This window comes from Rhinopithecus bieti, unplaced genomic scaffold (genome assembly GCF_001698545.2).
Source record: "Rhinopithecus bieti isolate Rb0 unplaced genomic scaffold, ASM169854v2 scaffold_54263, whole genome shotgun sequence".
Lineage (NCBI taxonomy): Eukaryota > Metazoa > Chordata > Mammalia > Primates > Cercopithecidae > Rhinopithecus > Rhinopithecus bieti.
This window is the reverse complement of record NW_016821166.1, coordinates 299,301-320,503: the sequence shown is the minus strand read 5'-3', so window position 1 is coordinate 320,503 and position 21,203 is coordinate 299,301. Positions and strand designations below refer to the sequence as shown.

The 21,203-nt window shown below is 54.0% G+C and overlaps 1 protein-coding gene across 3 annotated transcripts in view; it reads left to right on the top strand.

The window, feature by feature from the left end:
• Nucleotides 1–1,273: 1,273 nt before the first annotated feature.
• Nucleotides 1,274–21,203, top strand: part of SPNS3 (SPNS lysolipid transporter 3, sphingosine-1-phosphate (putative)) — a 59,263-nt gene continuing 39,333 nt past the window's right edge. For all 3 annotated transcript variants that reach the window (XM_017860221.1, XM_017860223.1, XM_017860222.1), the window contains exons 1-7: nucleotides 1,274–1,776; nucleotides 8,409–8,474; nucleotides 14,668–14,804; nucleotides 15,995–16,146; nucleotides 16,797–16,863; nucleotides 18,041–18,189; nucleotides 19,125–19,277. In XM_017860221.1, coding sequence (XP_017715710.1) covers nucleotides 1,578–1,776; nucleotides 8,409–8,474; nucleotides 14,668–14,804; nucleotides 15,995–16,146; nucleotides 16,797–16,863; nucleotides 18,041–18,189; nucleotides 19,125–19,277 — 923 coding nt within the window. In that variant the 5' untranslated portion in view covers nucleotides 1,274–1,577. The remainder of the gene's footprint in view (nucleotides 1,777–8,408; nucleotides 8,475–14,667; nucleotides 14,805–15,994; nucleotides 16,147–16,796; nucleotides 16,864–18,040; nucleotides 18,190–19,124; nucleotides 19,278–21,203) is intronic.

Sequence of the window (21,203 nt, the reverse complement as noted above, 5' to 3'; positions counted from 1 at the left end):
TCCCTCCCTCCCTCCCTCCTCTTTTTTTTGGACGGAGTTTTGCTCTTATTGACCAGGTTGGAGTGTAATGGCACAATCTTGGCTCACCACAACCTCCGCCGACTGGGTTCGAGTGATTTTCCTGCCTCAGCCTCCCAAGTAGCTGGGATTACAGGCAGGCAACACCACGCACAGTTAATTTTGTATTTTTAGTAGAGATGGGGTTTCTCCACGTTGGTCAGGCTGGTCTCGAACTCCCGACCTCAGGTGATCCACCCGCCTCGGCTTCCCAAAGTGCTGGGATAACAGGCATAAGCCACCGTGCCGGGCTCCCTCAGTCTTTCTTAGTCTTTCGTGACTCTGACGTTTTCGAATATACAGTCCCTTTAAATAAATAGTGTTTCTCAATTTGGGCTCGTCTGATGTTTTTTCATTTTGAAAATTAAAAAAAAATTGTTTTTGAGACAGGGTCTTGCTTTGTCACTCAGCCTGGAGTGCAGTGGTGTGAACATGGCTCACTGCAGCTCCGACTTCCCAGGCTAAGGCAATCATTCCTGCCGCAGCCTCCCAAGTAACTGGGACCGTAGATGCACACCACCACACCCAGCTTTTTTTTTTTTTAATTATTTATTTATTTTTTTGGTATTTTTGTAGCAATGGGGTTTAGCCATGTTGCCCAGGCTGGTCACAAACTTCTGGGCTCGGATGATCCTCCTGCCTTGGCCTCCCAGTGTTAGGATTACAGGCGTGAGCCGCCGGGCCCGGCTGATGTCTTCTCATGATGAGATTCCAGTTGTGCCTTCCTGGCTGGAATGCTGCATAGATGATGCTGTGGCGTGCGAAGACCTTCACATCTGGAGGCACACGACACCCTCCTGCCTCTCACAGGTGATTTATTTTAACCCCTCGGTCAAGATGTCTGATTCCTCTACTGTATAGTTACTCTTTTTCCTCTTGTTACTAACAAGCAATCTATCAGGAGATGCTTTGTGACCATGCCGACGCCCTGCCCTCACTGAGGACTTCGCAGCCCCCGCTGATGAGTTCTGCTCATAGACTGTCTTCTTGTAGGCAGCCTCCTCTGCTACGTTTGTTTCTCCGGGAAGGACCTTAGATCCTGGGTGGGTGCTCGCCTTGCCTGGCAGTCAAGTGCAATGCTGCTGTCTTGGCCAACGCCTAGCCTTCCTCCTTTGCCCCAGCTTCAGGGCATTGGTTCACAGTCCCGTATGGGCAGCCAGACCATCTCACAGTGAGCCGCCCTCTGGGAGGTTCGTCTCATTTCCTGCCCTGAAAGCTTTGTTTCCTCACTGCAGCCGCTGAAGCTGCCGGCTGGATCGAGGGGACCCCAGAGTTGTCCAGTCCCCCAGGGTAGGGGTGCCAGGAGCCCTTCTCCTCCGTAGCAGGTCTCAGAGGCTGATGATGGGGAAATCGCACTGGTGAGACTGCCGTGGGCTCAGGAGGAACCTGCGATAAGATGCCCAACAGTTAAGGCAGCTGCTTTGAGGTTTGGAGCCTGAGAGCCCACAGGAAGTGACTTGGTGCTGAACTGATGTTGCTTCGATCTGGCGCCGGTCTCAGGCCAGGAGCTGCAGGGTGGCATGGCTGGGGGCATGTCAGCGGAGTGCCCTGAGCCTGGGCCAGGAGGGCCGCAGGGCCAGTCCCCAGGGCCAGGCAGGCAGTGTCCCCCTCCCATCCCACCCGCCCCCTGGAGCCTGCCCCGGTGGAGGGCCTACGTGGCTGCCGCCGTGCTCTGCTACATCAACCTTCTGAACTACATGAACTGGTTCATCATCGCAGGTGAGGAGGGGACGGCCACCCTGGGCAGCACCTGCTGCTCTGCCCGCCAGCTGGGGCAGCAGATCCACGGTGGCCTTTCAGCCGTCACCCATCTTTCTGTTCCTGGCCCTGTCTCTGGTGTTCTCCCCTCTAGAGGTGGTTTTCAGGTCTGCCCGAATCGGGGAGGACCAACTGACATTCCCAATCCAGCCTCAGTTAAAGAGGGGGCACAGGCTGGGCATGGTGGCTTCCACTTGTAATTCCAGCACTTTGGGAGGCTGAGGCAGAAAGATTGCTTGAGCCCAGGAGTTTGAGACCAACCTAGTCAACATAGTGAGGCTCTGTCTCTATCTTTTTTTTTTTTTTTTTTTTTTCAGACAGAGTCTCGCTCTGTCGTCCAGGCTGGAGTACAGTGGCGCAATCTCAGCTCATTGCAACCTTTGTCTCCCGGGTTCAAGTGATTCTCCTGCCTCAGCCTCCTGAGTCGCTGGGATTACAGGCATGCACCACCACGTCTAGTTAATTTTAGTATTTTTAATAGAGGAGTAGAGACAGGGTTTTACCATGTTGGTCAGGCTGGTCTTGAACTCCTGACATCAGGTAATCCACCTGCCTCAGCCTCCCAAAGTGCTGGGATTACAGGCGTGAGCCACTGCACCCGGCCTTTTTTTTTTTTTTTTTCTCCAGGTGGAGTCTTGCTCTGTCATCCAGGTTGGAGTGCAGTGGCGTGATCTTGGCTCACTGCAAACTCTGCCTCCTGGGTTCAAGCGATTCCTCTCTCAGCCTCCCGAGTAGCTGGGACTACAGGCACATACCACCATGCTGGGCTAGTTTTTGTATTTTTAGTAGAGATGGGGTTTTTTTTGTTTATTTGTTTTTTTTTTTTTGAGACGGAGTCTCGCTGTGTCACCCAGGCTGGAGTGCAGTGGTGCGATCTCGGCTCACTGCAAGCTCCGCCTCCCGGGTTCACGCCATTCTCCGCCTTAGCCTCCGAGTAGCTGGGACTACAGGCGCCCGCCACCACGCCTGGCGAATTTTTTGTATTTTTAGTAGAGACGGGATTTCACCGTGTTAGCCAGGATGATCTTGATCTCCTGACCTCGTGATCCGCCCCCCTCGGCCTCCCAAAGTGCTGGGATTACAGGCTTGAGCCACCACGCCCGGCCAAGACTCTGTCTCTATTTAAAAAATTAAAACTATTTTAGGGCTGGGTACAGTGGCTTACGCCTGTAATCCCAGCACTGTGGGAGGCCAAAGCGGGCAGATCACTTGAGGTGAGGAGTTCGTGACCAGCCTGGGCAACATGGTGAAACCCCGTCTCTACTAAAACTATAAAAAGTAGCCGAGCGTGGTAGCGGGTACCTGTAATCTCAGCTACTGCAGAGGCTGAGGTAGAGAATTGATTGAACCCGGGAGGTGGATGTTGCAGTGAGCCAAGATTCCACCATTGCACTCCAGTCTGGGCGACAGAGCAAGACTCTGTCTCAAAAATATATATATATATATATTTTTTAAATTAAGAGAGGGCACAGTGGGGGTGGAGCCAGAGGCATAATGAGGGGTGGGTTGGTGAGGATAGCAGGGAGGACTTCCAGGCAGAGACCGCGAGGTTCTGGGTGGAGGACAGGGTAGCCTGGCCCAGGCAAGAATAGCTCCTGCTGGCTGCGTTTCTAGGACAACAGGCTGCTCGCAAACCTTGCACATTCTGCCTTCCTTCTTGCAGGCCTCAGGGCTCAGCGTGCTTCTGTCTTCTGTCACTCATTCACTCACTCACTCACTCATTCATTCATTCTGATTGGGGACTGATTGGGGACTGGGCACGGTGGCTCACGCCTGTATTCCCAGCACTTTGGGAGGCTGAGGTGGGTGGATCACCTGAGGTTAGGAGTTCGAGACCAGCCTGGCCGACATGGTGAAACCCTGTCTCTACTAAAACACAAAATTAGCCAGGTGTGGTGGCGGGTGCCTGTAATCCCAGCTACTTGGGAGGCTGAGGCAGGAGAGTCGCTTGAACCAGGGAGGTGGAAGTTGCAGTGAGCTGAGATCGCGTTGTTGCGCTCCAGCCTGGGCGACAGAGTGACTCCATCTCAAACAACAACAACAACAATAACAACAACTGATTGAGGCTCCACTTGCTCTTCTTGTCATTCATTCATCCATTCATTCATTCACTCACTTATTCATTCAAGACTGACTGAGCACTAACTGTGGGTAGGACCCCTGGTGGCTCCTGGGGACCCAGGGAGGAAATTGGACTTGTAGTTCCTGAACTCAGGAACAACCGTCTCATGGAGCAGAGATAGAGGCTGGTTGATGGCAGTCCTGCGAGGCAGAGAGGTGCGGCCAGACAAGGGAGAGGCACAGGCCAAGCTGGGAGCTCAGGAGGGTGCCTGCAGCTGCTAGGCCTCTCTGTGACCTGGCCATTGATCTGTCCGTTACCAGCTCAGCACCCCAGAGAGTGGCTGTGGAATCATGAAACTCTAGGGGCTGCAGAGCCATCCCCGGACCTGGTCATCGTCTTTGAGGAGCTCAGAGGTCAGAAGCTTCTCCTCCTCACTTGAAGTCAGGAGTTCGAGACCACCCTGGGCAACATAGAAAAGCCTTGTCTCTACAAAAAATTAAAAAAGTTAGCCAGGGACAGTGACAGCTGAAGACAGTGATGTCTTCAGCCTTTTGGGAGGCTGAAACAGGAGGATTACTTGAGGCTGAAGCAGGAGGATTGCTTGAGGCTGAAGCAGGAGGATTGCTGGAGGCTGCAGTGAGCAGTGATCGTACCAGTGCACTCTAGCCTGAGTGACAGAGCAAGATCTTATCTTAAACCCCTAAAGACAAAAAGCAAAACAAAATATACTAAACAAACAAACAACCCCGAAGGGGCGTATGGGGTGAGATCAGAGCTTCTTGGGTGCCAGACTGGGAGCTTGGACTTTCTACCTTGGGCAATGGGGAGCCATATAATTGGATTTGAGGCCCTGATGGAGGCAAAATGATCCAGGGAGTCAGTTCAGAGGCTGTTGTAGTGGATCAGGCCAAAGCTGAGGAGGCCTGAGTCGGAGTGTGGGCCGAGGGCACGCAAAGGCGGGAAGAAGCAAGAGGCAGATGAGAGCCAGGAATCACCAGTGTAGAGCTCCCAGAACCCAGGAGCCTGGGGACCTGCTATCTCTGCCGCTAGCCCTGGAGGCCCCTGGCTGGGCCCTAAGACCCTGAGTCTTGCCTGCCTCGGTCCCTTCCGCATTAGCACTTCCTCTGTATGTGCAAAAAAGTGGGCTGTGATTACTGTGGGGGTAGAGACCTAGAGAAGTGAAACCATGCGGAGCGTCTGGGAACTGGTGGGGATAAACAACTAAAATGTTCTTGCAGGAAACAGCTCTTATGGGGCCAGGGTGGTAGGTTACAGGTAAAAGCAAGGCTGGGTACACACTTGGCCCTGGGTCATCCCTAGAGCACCACGGGGCTGGGAGGAGCCCAGGAGGAGATAAAACAAGGGGATGAGTCCTCATTCCTGAAAATGGAAGATGGGTACAGTTTAGAGCATTTTTGTTTAGCTATTTATTTTGCATAGCTATTTATTTTGCTTACCGGTGTTGTCTACTTTTTTTCTTTCCAAAGACTGTCTTCTTTGTGTATTTAAAATAATAAAAGGGGACTTTGAGAGGCTGAGGCAGGTGGATCACCTGAGGTCAGGAGTTTGAGACCAGCCTGGCCAACATGGTGAAACCCTGTCTCTACTAAAAATACAAAATTAGCCGGGCATGGTGGCGGGCACCTGTAATCCCAGCTACTTGGGAGGCTGAGGCAGGAGAACCACTTGAACCCAGGAGGCAGAGGTTGGAATTAGCCGAGACTGTGCCATTGTACTCCAGCCTGGGCGACACAGCGAGACTCCATCTCAAAAAAACAACGGGCCGGGCGCAGTGGCTCACACCTGTAATCCCAGCACTCTGGGAGGCCAAGGCAGGTGGATCACCAGAGGTCAGGAGTTCGAGACCAGCCTGGCCAACATGGTGAAACCCCGTCTCTACTAAAAATACAAACATTAGCCAGGCGTGGTGGCAGATGCCTGTAATCCCAGCTACTTGGGAGACTGAGGCAGGAGGATCGCCTGAACCCAGGAAGTGGAGGTTGCAGTGAGCTGAGATTGCATCACTGCACTTCAGCCTGGATAAAAGAGTGAGACTCCATCTCAAAAAAAAACAAAAACAAAAACAAACAATAAAACTCAAACAACAACAAATAAAATATTAAAGGGGAAAAGGACATGCCGGTTTGTATGCCAGGTTATGGTGGCAACTGGGGCAAATTAAATGTCTAAACAAAGATTTTTTTTTTTTTTTTTCTGAGAAAGAGTCTCCCTCTCTCGCCCCGGCTGGGGGGCAAGGGCCGGATCTCCGCTCCCTGCAAGCTCCCCCTCCCAGGTTTATGCCATTCTCCTGCCTCAGCCTCCCGAGTAGCTGGGACTACAGGCGCCCGCCACCTCGCCCGGCTAGTTTTTTTGTATTTTTTAGTAGAGACGGGGTTTCACCGTGTTAGCCAGGAGGGTCTCGATCTCCTGATCTCGTGATCCGCCCGTCTTGGCCTCCCAAAGTGCTGGGATTACAGGCTTGAGCCACTGCACCTGGCCCTCTAAACAAAGATTTATTTCTTTTTTTAATTTTTGGAGACAGAGTCTCCAAAACATTTTAGTAGAGTATTTTTAGAGTATTTTAGTAGATTATTTAGTAGAGTATTTTTAGTAGAGACGGGGTTTCACCATGTTAGCCATGATGGTCTCGATCTCCTGACCTCGTGATCTTCCAGCCTCGGCCTCCCAACGTGCTGGGATTACAGGCGTGAGCCACCGCGCCCGGCCCTAAACAAAGATTTCTTGCTTTGCTCCTCTGATTCCTTGATCTTTATGTGCATGGGGCAGGTCTTGGAGGTGCGCACGCAGGACTTCCTTGACGTGGGTGTTTCTGCGGGGACCCACCTGGGGGTTTCTGCCCCCCTTCTGTGGTTCTGGGTGTGCGGACAGGCTGCCTCTGGCTGAGATTTGAGCCCCAGCTCCCCCAGCTTCAGACGGGCAAACTTGGCCTGCTAGAGCCTCTGTTTCCTGTGTAGAATGGGGGCAATGACAGTCCCCTCCTTTTAGGATGACAGCTGCAAGTGGACAGCTCAGGGCCTGGCTCTCAGTCACCTCCTGATTCATGAAAGTGATGATTGTTGCTCTTCGTAGTAACGACAGGGCCAGAGCCGCATGGCTCACTTGAGCAGGTGCTGCAGACCCGGACCCTTTCTGAGACACCACCAAGAGGCTATCAGGAAACAGACCCTGGTGTCTGGGAGACCCACGTTCTCTCTCTGCGTTAGGCTGGGCGCCCACTGCTGTGCCTCTGGAAGAACATGCTTGTGTGTGCGCATGCGTGCAAGCCAGGACACGTTCCGTCTTTGTATGTACAGTGTTCATCTTATGCATGTCGGCGGTGTTTGCACGAGCAGGCCGCCTGGTGTGCGCAGCTCTGAGGAACTTCTGTTTGACACAGGCAGGCCTAAAGTAAATCGAAAGGGGCTGTGGGCACTGCGGCAGCAACAGGGAGCGTGCCCCTCTGACCGGGTACAGAAACACCAGTGTGGATGGGCAGCCCAGAGCCGCTGTGCATACGCAGGTGGGTATCTGTGGGGGTGTGTCTTTATGGGTACATCTCGAGCTGCGCGCACATGTGTCCTGTGTGTCTGTGTGTATGAGGCTGGGTGTGACATGTCTGTGAGTGTGAGTTCCTTGTGTGTATATTGTGTCGCTCTTGCAGGTGTGTTTGCTGGGTGTGCCATGTCTGTGAGTGTGAGTTCCTGTGTGTGTGTGTATTTGTGCCTCTGTAGGTGTGTTTGCTGGGTGTACATGTCTGTGAGTGTGAGTTCCTGTGTGTGTGTGTATATTTGTGCCTCTGCAGGTGTGTTTCTCTGGAAATGCCTATTTGTATCTATTTATATCTGTGTTCCCACATGAAGAGGAGGGAAGGAGCTGTGTGGCTGTGTGCTTGTATGTCGACGTGTGTATGTGAATGTCTGTGCCTTTGGGATGCTTCTTTCTTTCTTTCTTTTCCTTCCTTCCTTCCTTCCTTCCTTCCTTCCTTCCTTCCTTCCTTCCTTCCTTCCTTCCTTTTCTTTCTTTCTGATGGAGTTTCACTCTTGTTGCCCAGGCTGGAATGCAATGGCGCGATCTCGGCTCACGGCAACCTCCGCCTCCCGGGCTCAAGCGATTCTCCTGCCTCAGCCTCCCAAGTAGCTGGGATTACAGGCACCCACCACCACGTCTGTCTAATTTTCTGTATTTTTAGTAGAGATGAGATTTCACCATGTTGACCATGGCTGGTCTCGAACTCCTGACCTCAGGTGATCTGCCCACCTTGGCCTTCCAAAGTGCTGGGATTACAAGCATGAGCCACCATGCCCAGTCAAGGGATGCTTGTTTCTTTGAGTGTTTGAAATGCACACGTTTCTCTGTGTGTCTGCTGTTGTGTGTGTGGTTGTGCACGTGTGGGAGAGCGGGGGGAGAGAACAGTGGGCTTTGGTGCCATGCCTTCTGCTGTGCTGTGGCCCTGTGTCAAACCTGGAGCAGCTGCCTTTGGAGGCCAGGAGTGTTACTTCCCATTTCCTGAGCACTGTCCATCTGTCCACAGGAGTGCTGCTGGATGTACAGGAGGTTTTTCAGATCAGTGACAGCCATGCTGGTTTGCTTCAGACTGGTAAGGAGGAGCCCTGGCTCTGGAGCTGGGATCCTGGGTTCCTGCTGGGGTGGGCTCTTTCTGTGGGTCATGTTCTGTGCCCAGCTCCAGCCCCACTGGGTCCCCTGGCACAGAGGGTGGGTGCAGCGTGGGCCTGAGGGACAGTCTAGGCAGGAGCAGGAGAGAGCCCAGGCTGGAGCAGCCGTGGTAGTTTGAGTGTAGGGTGCTGCAGGAGAGCAAAGGGAGGTGGGGCTGGGAGAGGCCCCCGAGCCTCAGCTCCTGGTTATGGAGCTAGTCATTCCTTCCCTTCATATTGCTGAGGCTCAGCTGTGCACCAGAGGCTTGCTGGTGTTTGAGAAATCCTGATGTGCGCTTTCCTCTCATAGACCTGAAAAATCTGACTACTGGGACACACAAAGTCAAACAGACAGACACAGACAGAGACACATCGTCCTGCATGGGCTCAGATGGACTCTGGGCCCACAGAGAGCCTAACACCCAGCAGCAGGGAGCAGCCACACGTCCCATCACAACATCAGAGTGGTTGGGGTCATGAGGCATTAGCTTTTGCCTTGTGGGTGCCTGGATGGTGACACACACTCACACATGTGCATATCCACACACTCACGTGGGCACACATGTGGTCACAACACGTGATACACCTGTGCACACACCCAGCCTGTAATCAGTAGGCACCAAGGGTCCTCCTCACAGTCCATCATCTCAGGGGTTTAGAACATGACTCTCAAACTGGGGTACAGGGATCTCTGAGGATACACAGTAACTTTCCAGGGGCTACATGAACACAGAGAGTTTTGAGAGACTGATTTATTTCTAGATCCTCAAGCCTGTATGTTTTTTTCCTAAAATGACCTGCCTGCCAGGGAGCCTGTGGTCGGCCTGTGGTTCTCCTTCCTCTCCTTCCGTTGTACAATTCCCTGGCTACCGTAGTAAGCAGAGAGGGACTCCTCTCCACATCCTGGATGTGCTGTTCCTGGGTATAAAAACCTCCGGGGCATCACACAGAGGCCCCCGCGTGGATGCTCGGCTTCTGCTGGGGGGACCTTGGGAGCAAAGGAGAGAGCATCAGGAGAAACGTGCCGGGGAGATTTGCCCCAGGCCACAGCCCAGGCAAGGAGCCAAGCCTTATCTAGCTGTCCCTGTGTGCAATGTCTACTATTTATCTACAAATTAGAATTCAAAGTGAGATAATGGTCTCAGGGATGCATGTCAACACATTTGTTTCAATGAAAAAAATGAAGCCAACATTTTTCTTTTTTTTTTTTTGAGACGGAGTTTCGTTCTTGTTGCCCAGGCTGGAGTGCAATGGCACGATCTCGGCTCACTGCAACCTCCGCCTCCCAGGTTTAAGCAATTCTCCTGCCTCAGCCTCCCGAGTAGCTGGGATTACAGGCATGTACCACCATGTTGGCCAGGCCGGTCTCAAATTCCCGACCTCAGGTGATCCGCCCATGTTAGCCTCCCAAAGTGCTGGGATTATAGGCGTGAGGCACCACGCCGGGCAACATTTTCTTTTTGTTTTTTTTTTTTTGAGCGCCGCGGTTCGGCGCCTGACTGGAGGCGAGGCCGGATGCGCGAGGCGCGACGCAGAGCGTCCGGCGCGTTCCTGGCACGCCATTCTTCCTGCCTCAGGCCTCCCCAGTAGCTGGGACCTACAAGGCGGCCCGCCACCTCCGCCCGGCTAGTTTTTGTATTTTTAGTTAAGAGAACGGGTTTTCACTGTGTTAGCCAGGATGGTTCTCAATCCACCTGACCTTGTGATCCGCCGTCTCTCTGGCCTCCCAAAGTGCTGGGATTACAGGCTTGAGGACCACCGCGCCCGGCCAATCATTTTCTTATAATCAATTTGATTGTCTTAACTTGCTTTGCAATAAGAGGACGGGCTATTATGACTGGATTCTACTGCAGACATTCCCCGTAAACTGAATAAACCGGGACCTGTAGCTCCAAGAGTTTTGGATGAAAATACAGTTTAAAAAAAAATACACAACAACGCTGGAATCCCATCCTTGGCCAACGATTCAAACTCGGATAAGAACATTTTAGGCGGGCGCGGTGGCTCAAGCCCTTAATCCCAGCACGTGGGAGTCGAGACGGGTGACACAATGGTCATCGGAGATCGAGTACCATCCTGGCGAACACAGGAAAACCCCGTCTCTACTAAAAATACCCAAAAACTAGCCGGCGATGGTGGGCGGTCCTGAGTCCCAGCCTTAACTTGGAGGCTGAGGCAGTGAGAAATGCTGGGAACCCGGGAGCGGAGCTTGCAGGAGCTGAGATCCGGCCACTGCACTCCAGCCTGGGCGACAGAGCAAGGACCCCGCCTCAAAAAAAAAAAAAAAAAAAAAGGGGAACATTTTAATATTAGCTGAAAATATGTGGAAGGGTACGTAGGTTCTAGAAACTTCTTTAAAAATGAGGTTGAGAGCCGGGTTGCGTGTTGGCTTTCACGCCTGTCATTCCCACTCTTAGGGAGGCGGGATGCGGCGAGAATAGGCTTCAGTCCAGGATTCGAGACCTGCTGGGCTAATTATAGTGGAGACTTCCTTTTCCAACCAAAAAGGAAAAAAAAAAAAAAAGACAAAAGAAGTTACATGAGCAAGAGTTAGAAGACCATGGCTTTAGAACATGCATCATTTCCAATTGCCCCTCAGTCTTGTGGCCAAGAGGCGGCAACTGATGCTGATCTGCCAGCCATATCTGTAGCCAAAGTGAGATACCCACAACCTCCTCGATTAAATAGATAATGGTGGTTTACTCAACATTTCCCTTCACTGGTTCTTTTTTTTTTTTTTTTTTTTTTGAGACGGAGTTTCACTCTTATTGACCAGGCTGGAGTGCACGATCTTGGTTCACTGCAACCTCTGCCTCCCAGGTTCAGGTGATTCTCCTGCCTCAGCCTCCTGAGTAGCTGGGATTACAGGCACCCACCACCACGCCTGGCTAATTTTTGTATTTTTAGTAGAGATGGGGTCTCACCATGGTGGCCAGGCTGGTCTTGAACTCCTGACCTCAGGTGATCTGCCAGTCTCAGCCTCCCAAATTGTTGAGATTACAGGCGTGAGCCACCATGCTGGCCCTTCACTGGTTCTACCATAGTGGTCAGGATGATTGCTATAAGGCCTGGGCCACGGAGGGAGAAGTGTGTGTGTGTGTGTTTGGGAGTAGGTGAAGAGAAGGGTCATCTTTGCAGAAGCAGCCCAAAAATTTCATGGAAAGGACAGTGGGCTTGGCGGCCTGATGACCAGGCTGGTCTCTGGTGGCCTCAGGTGAGGTCTCTTTACCTTTTCGGGTTGCCATGCTGTGGCCCTAGACCCAGCCTGTTTGTCCACAGGGCTGCTAAGAAGAGGAAACTGATGACTGAGGGAGAGGGTGGTTAAGAGACAGAGGGATTGGGCCGGGCGTGGTGGCTCACGCCGGTAATCCCAGCACTTTGGGAGGCCGACGTGGGCGGATCACCTGAGGTTGGGAGTTTGAGACCAGCCTGACCAACATGGTGAAACCCCGTCTCTACTAAAAATACAAAGATTAGCCGGGTGTGGTGGCAGGTGCCTGTAATCCCGCTACTTGGGAGACAGAGACAGGAGAATCACTTGAACCCAGAGGCAGAGGTTGCAGTGAACTGAGATCGTGCCACTGCGCTTCAGACTGGGCCACAGAATGAGACTCGGTCTCAAAAAAACAAGAAAAAGAGAGAGTGGTAGAAGGTGAGAAGAGGCAGTGGTCAGGCTCCCTTCACCCACCCATGGGCTAGAGAGGCTGCTGGAGTGAGTTAATTAATTAATCATATTTAAAACTAACACTGACTTGGCCCCTACCACGTGCCAGGCACCATTCTAAGTGCTTTAAATATCAACTTATTTAATCTTCACAACAATCCCACGAGGCAGGTTTTATTATTATGTCCATTTTACAGCTGATGAAACTGAGGCTCAGAGAAGTTAGGAGACTTGCTGAAGCTGGGATTTGAATCCAGGAAGTGTGGCTCCAGAGTCTGTCTTTTAACTCTAGGAGCATTCATTTCATCCACGGTGTCAAAGAAACGATTTGAATTTGGAGACATTGGAAATGAGGAGTGTCTACTTTCCCCTTGGGAAGGGCATCTGCAGAGTCAGTCACAGAGCATCTGCAGGTTTAAGGCACTTAAAACAGCCTGCAAGTGATCTCTGCATGTGAGGAATAGGGGGGAAAATATATTTATTTATTTATTGTTGTTGTTTGTTGTTTTTTTGAGACAGAGTCTCGCTCTGTCACACAGACTGGAGTGCAGTGGCACAATCTTGGCTCACTGCAACCTCCGCCTCCTGAGTTCAAGCCATTCTCCTCCCTCAGCCTCCCTAGTAGCTGGAGTTACAGGCATGCACCACCACACCTGGCTAATTTCTGTATTTGTAGTAGAGATGGGGTTTCACCATGTTGGCCAGGCTGGTCTCGAACTCCCGACCTCAGGTGATCCACCCGCCTTGGCCTCCCAAAGTGCTGGGATTACCGGTGTGAGCCACCGCGCCCGGCTGGGAAATAGTTTTATAACTTTTGGATAAAGAAGATATGCATAAACAAGACGTGAAACAACTCTTGCCCCTCCAGAAGGTTAATAAACTTGACCACATCAAAGCTAAACACTTCTGTATGATGATGATTGAAATTATGCAATCAGTAATAATAATAGATAACATTTGTTGGATGTTTACATGAAGCTATGCAGATAACTTTTATGTGCTTTATTTTACTTCATCCTCTCAGTAACCAAACAAGGGAATAGCACTGTTGATGAAAGTGGAACAAAAGAGTTAAGGAATCTGCCCAAGGTCACATAGCTAGAAAGTGGTGAGCCAGGATTTAAACCCAGCCAACTTAGTCCCAGAAGTTGCGTTTTTAATTCTTAAAACAAACATAAAAGACTATGGGAACTTATTTCCAAAACATATGAACAAACAACAGCCCAACAGAAAAATGGAAAGTGGGCTGGGCGCGGTGGCCCACGCCTGTAACCCCAGCACTTTGGGAGGCCGAGGTGGGTGGATCCCTTGTGCCCAGGAGTTCGAGACCAGCCTGGGCAAGATGGTGAAACCCCGTCTCTACAAAAACGACAAAAATTAGCCAAGTGTGGTGGTAACGTGCCTGTAGTCTCAACTACTCTGGAGGCTGAGGTGGGAGGATGGCTTGAGGCCAGGAGGCAGAGGCTGCAGTGAGCCGAGATTGAACCACTGCACTCCAGTCTGGGTGACAGAGTGAGATTTTGTCTTACAAATTAAATGAAAGTATAAATGCAGCTGTGTCCAGGGAACATTTTACCTATGTAGGAAAACCAATTCTTTCCTGGCTTCCTGGAATCATCACTAGTTCACAGTGAATGTGCTTATTCTTTCTTTTGTTTTTTCCTTTTTTTGAGACCAAGCCTTGCTCTGTCGCCCAGGCTGGAGTACAGTGGCGTGATCTCGGCTCACTGCAGCCTCTGCCTCCCGGGTTCAAGCAATTCTCGTGCCTCAGCCTCCCGAGTAGCTGGGATTACCGGCGCCCACCATCAGGCCTGGCTAACTTTTTTGTATTTTTTTTTTTTTAGTAGAGACAGAGTTTCACTATGTTGCCCAGGCTGGTCTAGAACTCCTGAGCTCAGGCAATCTGCCCACCTCAGCCAACTAAAGTGCTGGGATTACAGGCGTGAGCCACTGCGCCCGGCCCAATGTGCTCATTCTAAACTGTCCTCATTTGCTGCTCAGAGCAGGCCCAGGCTGACTTCCCTCTTCCCCTGCTCCCTGTTGCCCCAGTAGGTACATGAATGAAAAATCAGACCTGTCCCCATATCCAGGTTCACAGGGGTTACGTGTTTTTGTAAAGCCGGGAAACTGGCATCTGCTCCATGCCTGACGCTCCACATTCACTTCCCATCTCACCTTCACCATCCTGGGGGGGATGGTGACTTCTCCAGTGTTGGGGTGACACCCAGAGCAAGCGGCAGAGCTGGGCTTTGGGTTCGGGGCCGGGTCCAGGCCTCCACACTCTCGGCTGGGGTTGTATGTTGGCCACGCACTGTGAGGTTCACCTTATCTTTTCTTCCTCCTACCCTGGGCCCGCTGCCAAGGTGCCAGCTTGTGGCTTCTGAGTCAGGCCCCTTCCCTCCCCAGGCCTGCTGGGCCGTCTGCCCTGCCACGGTCGTGGGGGGACCCAGGCTGCCCCTGTGTGTCTCCTCCAGTCTTCATCGGCTGCCTGCTGCTGTCTGCACCCGTGTTTGGCTACCTGGGCGACCGATACAGCCGCAAGACCACCATGAGCTTCGGGATCTTGCTCTGGTCAGGAGCTGGGCTCTCTAGCTCCTTCATCTCCCCCCGGGTAGGTGTCCATGCCTCTGCCCAGGCCCCTGACGCCCCTTCCCCACCTGCTTCCTCCCTGATCCAGCCCCATCAGAGCTGCATGGGGACAATTCTGCTCCATTCCCAACTGTGACTGGATCAGGGATTGCACGGAGGGCTGGGAGAGGAGGTGAGGGCCCAGTCTCCAGCCTGAGCTGCGCAGGGCAGAGCTGGTGGACTTTTTTTTTTTTTTTTTTTGAGACACAATTTCGCTCTTGTTGCCCAGGCTGGAGTGCGATGGTGCGATCTCGGCTCACTGCAAACTCCGATTCCCGAGTTCAAGTGATTCTCCTGTCTCAGCCTCCAGAGCAGCTGGGATACCAGGCGTGTGCCACCACGCCCAGCTAATTTTTGTATTTTTTAGTAGAGACAAGGTTTTGCCGTGTGGGCCAGGCTGGTCTCGAACTCCCAACCTCAGTTGATCCACCCGCCTCAGCCTCCCAAAGTGCTGGGATTACTTGCGTGAGCCACCGTGGCTGGCCGACCCGGCGGACTTTCTTTTTTTTTTTTTTTTTTTTTGAGGCGGAGTCTCACTCTGTCGCCCAGGCTGGAGTGCAGTGGCCGGATCTCAGCTCACTGCAAGCTCCGCCTCCCGGGTTTACGCCATTCTCCTGCCTCAGCCTCCCGAGTAGCTGGGACTACAGGCGCCCACCACCTCACCCGGCTAGTTTTTTGTATTTTTTTTTAGTAGAGACGGGGTTTCACTGTGTTAGCCAGGATGGTCTCGATCTCCTGACCTCGTGATCCGCCCGTCTCGGCCTCCCAAAGTGATGGGATTACAGGCTTGAGCCACCGCGCCCAGCCTGGTGGACTTTCTTAACAGGAGACCTCCTCTCTCCTACCTCTCACTGCCGCACCAGCTTCATTTCTGCCTGACTCTGCTGGGGGTGGAACTGGGGGTAACAGCTGCTGTCTTGGGGAACTGGCCTGGTTAGCAATGGTGAGACCCAGGAGAAGGGCTCCCCTGGGCAGGGGGGTAGGCGGTGGCTTCAGGGGACACATGTGGGACTTTGGAAACCTGGAGTGGAGAGGTGTCCATAGCCCCGATCCCCTCTCCCTACTCTGGGGTCCTGTGACATGAGGTCCCCTTGGCTTTTCCAACAAACCCTCGGGTTCCTGGCCCTATGGGTGATTTCTGGAACTCACGTGGTCTTGTGCCTGCTCGCCCAGTATTCTTGGCTCTTCTTCCTGTCCCGGGGCGTCGTGGGCACTGGCTCGGCCAGCTACGCCACCATCGCGCCCACCGTCCTGGGCGACCTCTTCGTGAGGGACGAGCGCACCCGCGTGCTGGCCGTCTTCTACATCTTTATCCCTGTTGGAAGGTTGGTATTACCCATGGGTCCACTTCCCCAGGTGGTAAACTGAGGCCCAAAGGAGTCAGAACAGGGGCTGGGCATGGGTAGGAGAGGTCAAACCAGGAGGGCTGCAATTTGAGTCCCAGTGCTACCCCTTCCTCGCCACATGAGTCTACCTCTCCAAGCCTCAGTTTCCTCATCTGTCAACGGGGGCAGTGACGCCAGCTGATGGGCTGGGGGAGGAGTAGAGGTGATGAGGATGCGCCCTGCAGATTCGTACACTCGGCAGTGTGGCCCGGCCAGGGAGGGGCTGGCCCTGGGAGGCGAGGTGAGGAAGCAGGATTTGCAGTCAGGACCCTGGCCTCTGACCCAGATTTCCTGAACTTGCCTGATTCAAGCAGGGCCCAGCCTTGGGCAGGAGGGCGGACAGTATGTGTTTCCATAGGTGGGGAGAGTGGCGCTGGGGGTGGGCCAGGATCCAGAGGTCACTGGTGATTTGACCAAGGGCAGTGGACATCTGGACCTCACGTGGCTTACTTTCCTCAGTGAAACAGCTCTGTGCCTGCAGAGAACCAGCTCCCTGGGGCACGGGGGAGCACCCTGGGTCAGGCTGGCAGTGGGGTCTGCCTTCTGCCTCCCTCCCCTCACAGTCCATTGCCCTTGACCCTCTGTTGCAGTGGTTTGGGTTACGTGCTGGGGTCGGCTGTGACGACGCTGACTGGGAACTGGCGCTGGGCCCTCCGAGTGAGTCCAGCTTCCTTTTCTTCCCTCTGCTTTCCCTCTGGACCAGCAGGGACTTTCCAGCCTTGGGTGACCTTAGCCACTTGGAGTAGCACCCGGCGCCATTGGGGGGGCGGGGGGTGGTCAGGCATTGGCAGCTTTGGGGCCCCACAGGGAGCATGGGCTGGGGAGGTGGTGGCCCTAGGCTCAAAGCTGGCTGCTTAGTTTACCAGCTGTGTGATCTCAAGCAGGTCACCTTCTTCAGAGCCTCAGTTTACCTGTCGGTAAAGTGGGGGTAGTAAACGCTACCTAAGGCATCTTGAGGATCAGTGAGACGAGAGATGGAAGTTCCAAGCCACAGGGTCAGGGCACGGAGTAGGCCCTGGCGGACTGGCAGCTAGGCTCGCTCAGCAGTTGAGCAGGATGCTGAGGAAGATGCCAGGCAGGCCCCGCTGGGCTGCGGGCCTTGTAATTCCAACATGGGCATGGAGCAGGACCGTTCTGAAGAGGAAGGAACTCCATAGTGGAGGGCGCTGAGCTCAGCCCTGGGAATGCAGCTTGGTGGGAGTGCAGGCTGCATGCAGACCTCCACGGAGCCGGCCCAGCGCCGGGGAGCTGGCGTGTGAAGCGCTGAAGCCAGATTTGGAATCTCGGGAGTGGGGTGGGCTTCGAGGAGGCAGGTCTGACCTGGATTGAATAAGCCTTCTCATGGTCTGAGCTGTTTGAAGGCTGCCCCAAGGTGGGTAGTGAGATCCCCGTCCTTGGGGTTTGAGCAGAGGGTCCGCTAGGAGAGGATGCCAGGGCAGGACTATGTGGCAGATGGAGGCCTGGGCCAGGGAAAGGTCAGCTCTAGGGGCAGCAGGTACTCAGGAGGCAGGGCCAGGGTAGTGAGGGTCCCTGTTCTCAACCATCTCAGGCCCGTTGACCCCAAAAGGGTGGTGTCTGTACTGGAAAGATGGGAATTACGTGAAGTCCCAAAAAGACTCCACTCCCTGGAAAGGCTGCAGTGGTGAGGGCTGAGAAACAGTGGTACATCCCGCTCTGTGGATACCAGCGCCCTGAAAAACAAGTCACCCCCACCACTCCCAGGGCCTGGACCCTAGAGGTCAGACACTGGCTGGTACTGTGACCAGTTGCCCCCGGGGTCTCTTGGGCTGTGATAATATGTGGCCCTGAGCTTCCCGGGCCCTCCTGTCCCCAGATCATGCCCTGCCTGGAGGCCATGGCCTTGATCCTGCTTATCCTGCTGGTTCCAGACCCACCCCGGGGAGCTACCGAGACGCAGGGGGAGGGGGCCGCGGGAGGCTCGAGGAGCAGCTGGTGTGAGGACGTCAGATACCTGGGGAAAAAGTGAGTGTCACTGCTACCCCTGCAAGGCATGGAAAAACCCCTTTGTCTGCCCCAGCCTCACTGACCCCCTCTCTCCACCTCCAGGGAGCCCTCCCTTATTGTCCCAATGTTTACAGCCCTCCTCTTCCTCTGAGATCCCACTTACCAACTGAAGTGCCCCTCCCTCCCTTAGGGCTCAGCCTCCATCACCTTGCCATGTGACAGAAATATGGACAGGGAGGGAGGGAGATGGCATGAGCCCCAGCCTTGCCTCTGCCGCTGCCCTGCCCATAAGTGGCCCTGGCACTCAGAGCCTCACTGTCCTTGCTTATTCAATGGATGGAATTCTCCAGCCTTGTCCCCTTCTCCGGGTTGCTTGGAGGATGCTGGGAGTTCATCACTCACCTCTCCAAGCCTCATGGCGTGCGTGATCCTCTGTGCCAGCCATGCTGGGGGAGGCAGGCAGGAGTCAACTGCTGGTCCCAGGCCTCACAATTCACTGCAAGGCAGGGCATGGACAGGACCCACTTCTGTTACTGAGCTGTGAAACCGACCAGGAGGACTCAGAGGAAGGTGGGGCAGGCAGGGACAGCCTCCTGGAGAATGTGATGCTGGCTGGGGAACCCTCAGGATGGGGAGATTTGGTCCTGCAGAGAGGAGGGAGGGAGGAGGAGCCAAGGTATGTGGGTAGGGGGGTCTCCGAAACATAGGGGAGGCTGGAGCTCAGGGTGCTGCCAGGAAGGGTCTGGAGGCTGGAGCTTGGGGTAACCTGAGTGTCTTCTTCGGAGCCACAGTTTGCCTATCTGTAAAGAGGAGTTAGCAATTGCTACCTATGGAATCTTGAAGGTAATGAGATGAGATGGAAAAGTTCCTGGTGCCCAGGAGTGGGGAGGAGTGGACAGGCCCCTTCAGCCCCAGCCCTCTCCCGACTCCAGCTGGGGCACCTTGTCTTGCAGCTGGAGTTTTGTGTGGTCCACCCTCGGAGTGACCGCCATGGCCTTTGTGACTGGAGCCCTGGGGTTCTGGGCCCCCAAGTTTCTGCTCGAGGCACGCGTGGTTCACGGGCTGCAGCCTCCGTGCTTCCAGGAGCCGTGCAGCAACCCTGACAGGTGAGGGCGTCCGGGGACACTGGGCACCTTGCCCAGTTTGGGGGCTCTTCCTGAGGAAGTTCTGAGCTCCAAAATTCGGTTTCTTGGGGTGGGACACGTGGTGCTGTGTAAAGACAGTGAGGCTCGGACCCAGATGGCAGCAGGAGGCCTGGCTCGGGCTCTGGCTGAGCCTCTGCCACTCTGGGTGGCCATGGCCAGCTCCCTTGTCCTCTGTGAGCTGAATCCCCCGTCTCTCCACTCTTGGGGCCACTGTGGGCTCCAGAAGGCACTGGTGGGAGATGGGCATGAGGCTTCTGTGGGGCTGTGGGATGAGAGGAGCCCCACCCTTCAGAGGGGCCTGTAGCATCTTCTGTGAGGGCATCCCATTTTACAGATGGCAAACTGGGGCCCGGGAGGCCTCGTTGCTTCGCTAGTTTTGGGATTTCATGTGTGTGAGAAGGCTCCTGGGAGGGAAGGCACGGGCACTCTGCCCTTAGGGCACGCCCTCTCCCGCTTCCTGGGCTGTCTGCTGCCCGGCTGGGCTCCACTTCTGTTCCTATCACCTTCGACCCTGTGCTCCAAGAGCTCCAGTGACTGCTTGATGCTGAGTCAAGGACACCCTTCAGTTCTCCCTTCCTTCTCTCCTCCTCCTCCCGGAACCCTTAACCCCAGCCTCGCCACTGCCTCCGGCAGCTGCTCTTCAGCCTCCGCGTGGTCCCCTCCTCCGTTCTGACCCTGTCCTGGTGGGTCTTGGGGGCTCCTGGGGATGCTGTCCTCTTCCCTGGAGCCCCATCCTCCGCCAGGGTTTTGGCGACACTGGTCCTCTGCTGACTGCACCTGCGCCTACTTTCTCCTTCCCTCCTCCTCCTTCTCCTTCCCTCCTCCTCCTTCTCCTTCTCTCCTCCTCCTTCTCCTTCCCTCCTCCTCCTTCTCCTCCTTCCTTCTCTCTTCTCTTCTCTTCTCTTCTCCTCTCCTCTCCTCTCTTCTTTTCTCTCTTCTCTTCTCCTCTCCTCTCTTGTCTTTTCTCTCCTTCCTTCTCTCTTTCTTTCTCTCTCCCTCCCTCCCCCCTCCTCTCCTTCTTGTCTCTCTCTCCCTCCCTCCCTCCCTTCCTCCCTTCCTTCTCTTCTTTCTTTTTTGAGTCAAGGTGTCACTCTGTCACCAGGCTAGAGTGCAATGGTACAAACAGTTTGCTGCAGCCTCGACCTCCCAGGCTTAAGCAATCCTCCCACCTCAGCCTCCCAAGTAGCTGGGACCACAGGCACACGCCACCATGCCTGGTTTTTTTTTTTTTTTTTTTTTTTTTGAGACAGAGTTTCACTCTTGTTGCCCAGGCTGGAGTGCAATGGCACAATCTTGGCTGACTGCAATCTCTACCTCCTGGGTTCAAGTTGTTCTCCTGCCTCAGCCTTCCTAGTAGCTAAGATTACAGGCATGCGCCACCACAACCGGCTAATTTTTTTTTTGTACTTTGAGTAGAGATGGGGTTTCACCATGTTGGCCAGGTTGGTCTCAAACTCCCGACTTCAAATGATTGGCCCACCTCAGCCTCCCAAAGTGCTGGGATTACAGGCGTGAGCCACCACGCCTGGCCTGACTTACAGATTTTTAAGGCCTCTCTTGGCTGTGAGAGTCTGTGATGCTGGGAAGGCCCTGTGTGGATGGAGGGAACGTGAAGGGCTTCGGAGCTGGGCCATGTCCTCTGGCTGCACCTCCCGTTCAGGGGCTGGCGGGGGTGCTTTTTCAGGCAGCCTGTCTAGATAATCAATCCTAAGTCTCACGAATATCTCGAGAACCTGCCAAGGTCAGCTCAGACCAGGACTCAGAGGCGGCCAGCATACATCTGGGATTCGGGTCACTTGACTAGGCTGAGCCAGACCTCGCACAGCTCAGAAGGCTGGGAAGGTTTGGAAAGCTCTTCTTTCTTCTTTCTGCCTGCCCCGGCCCCTG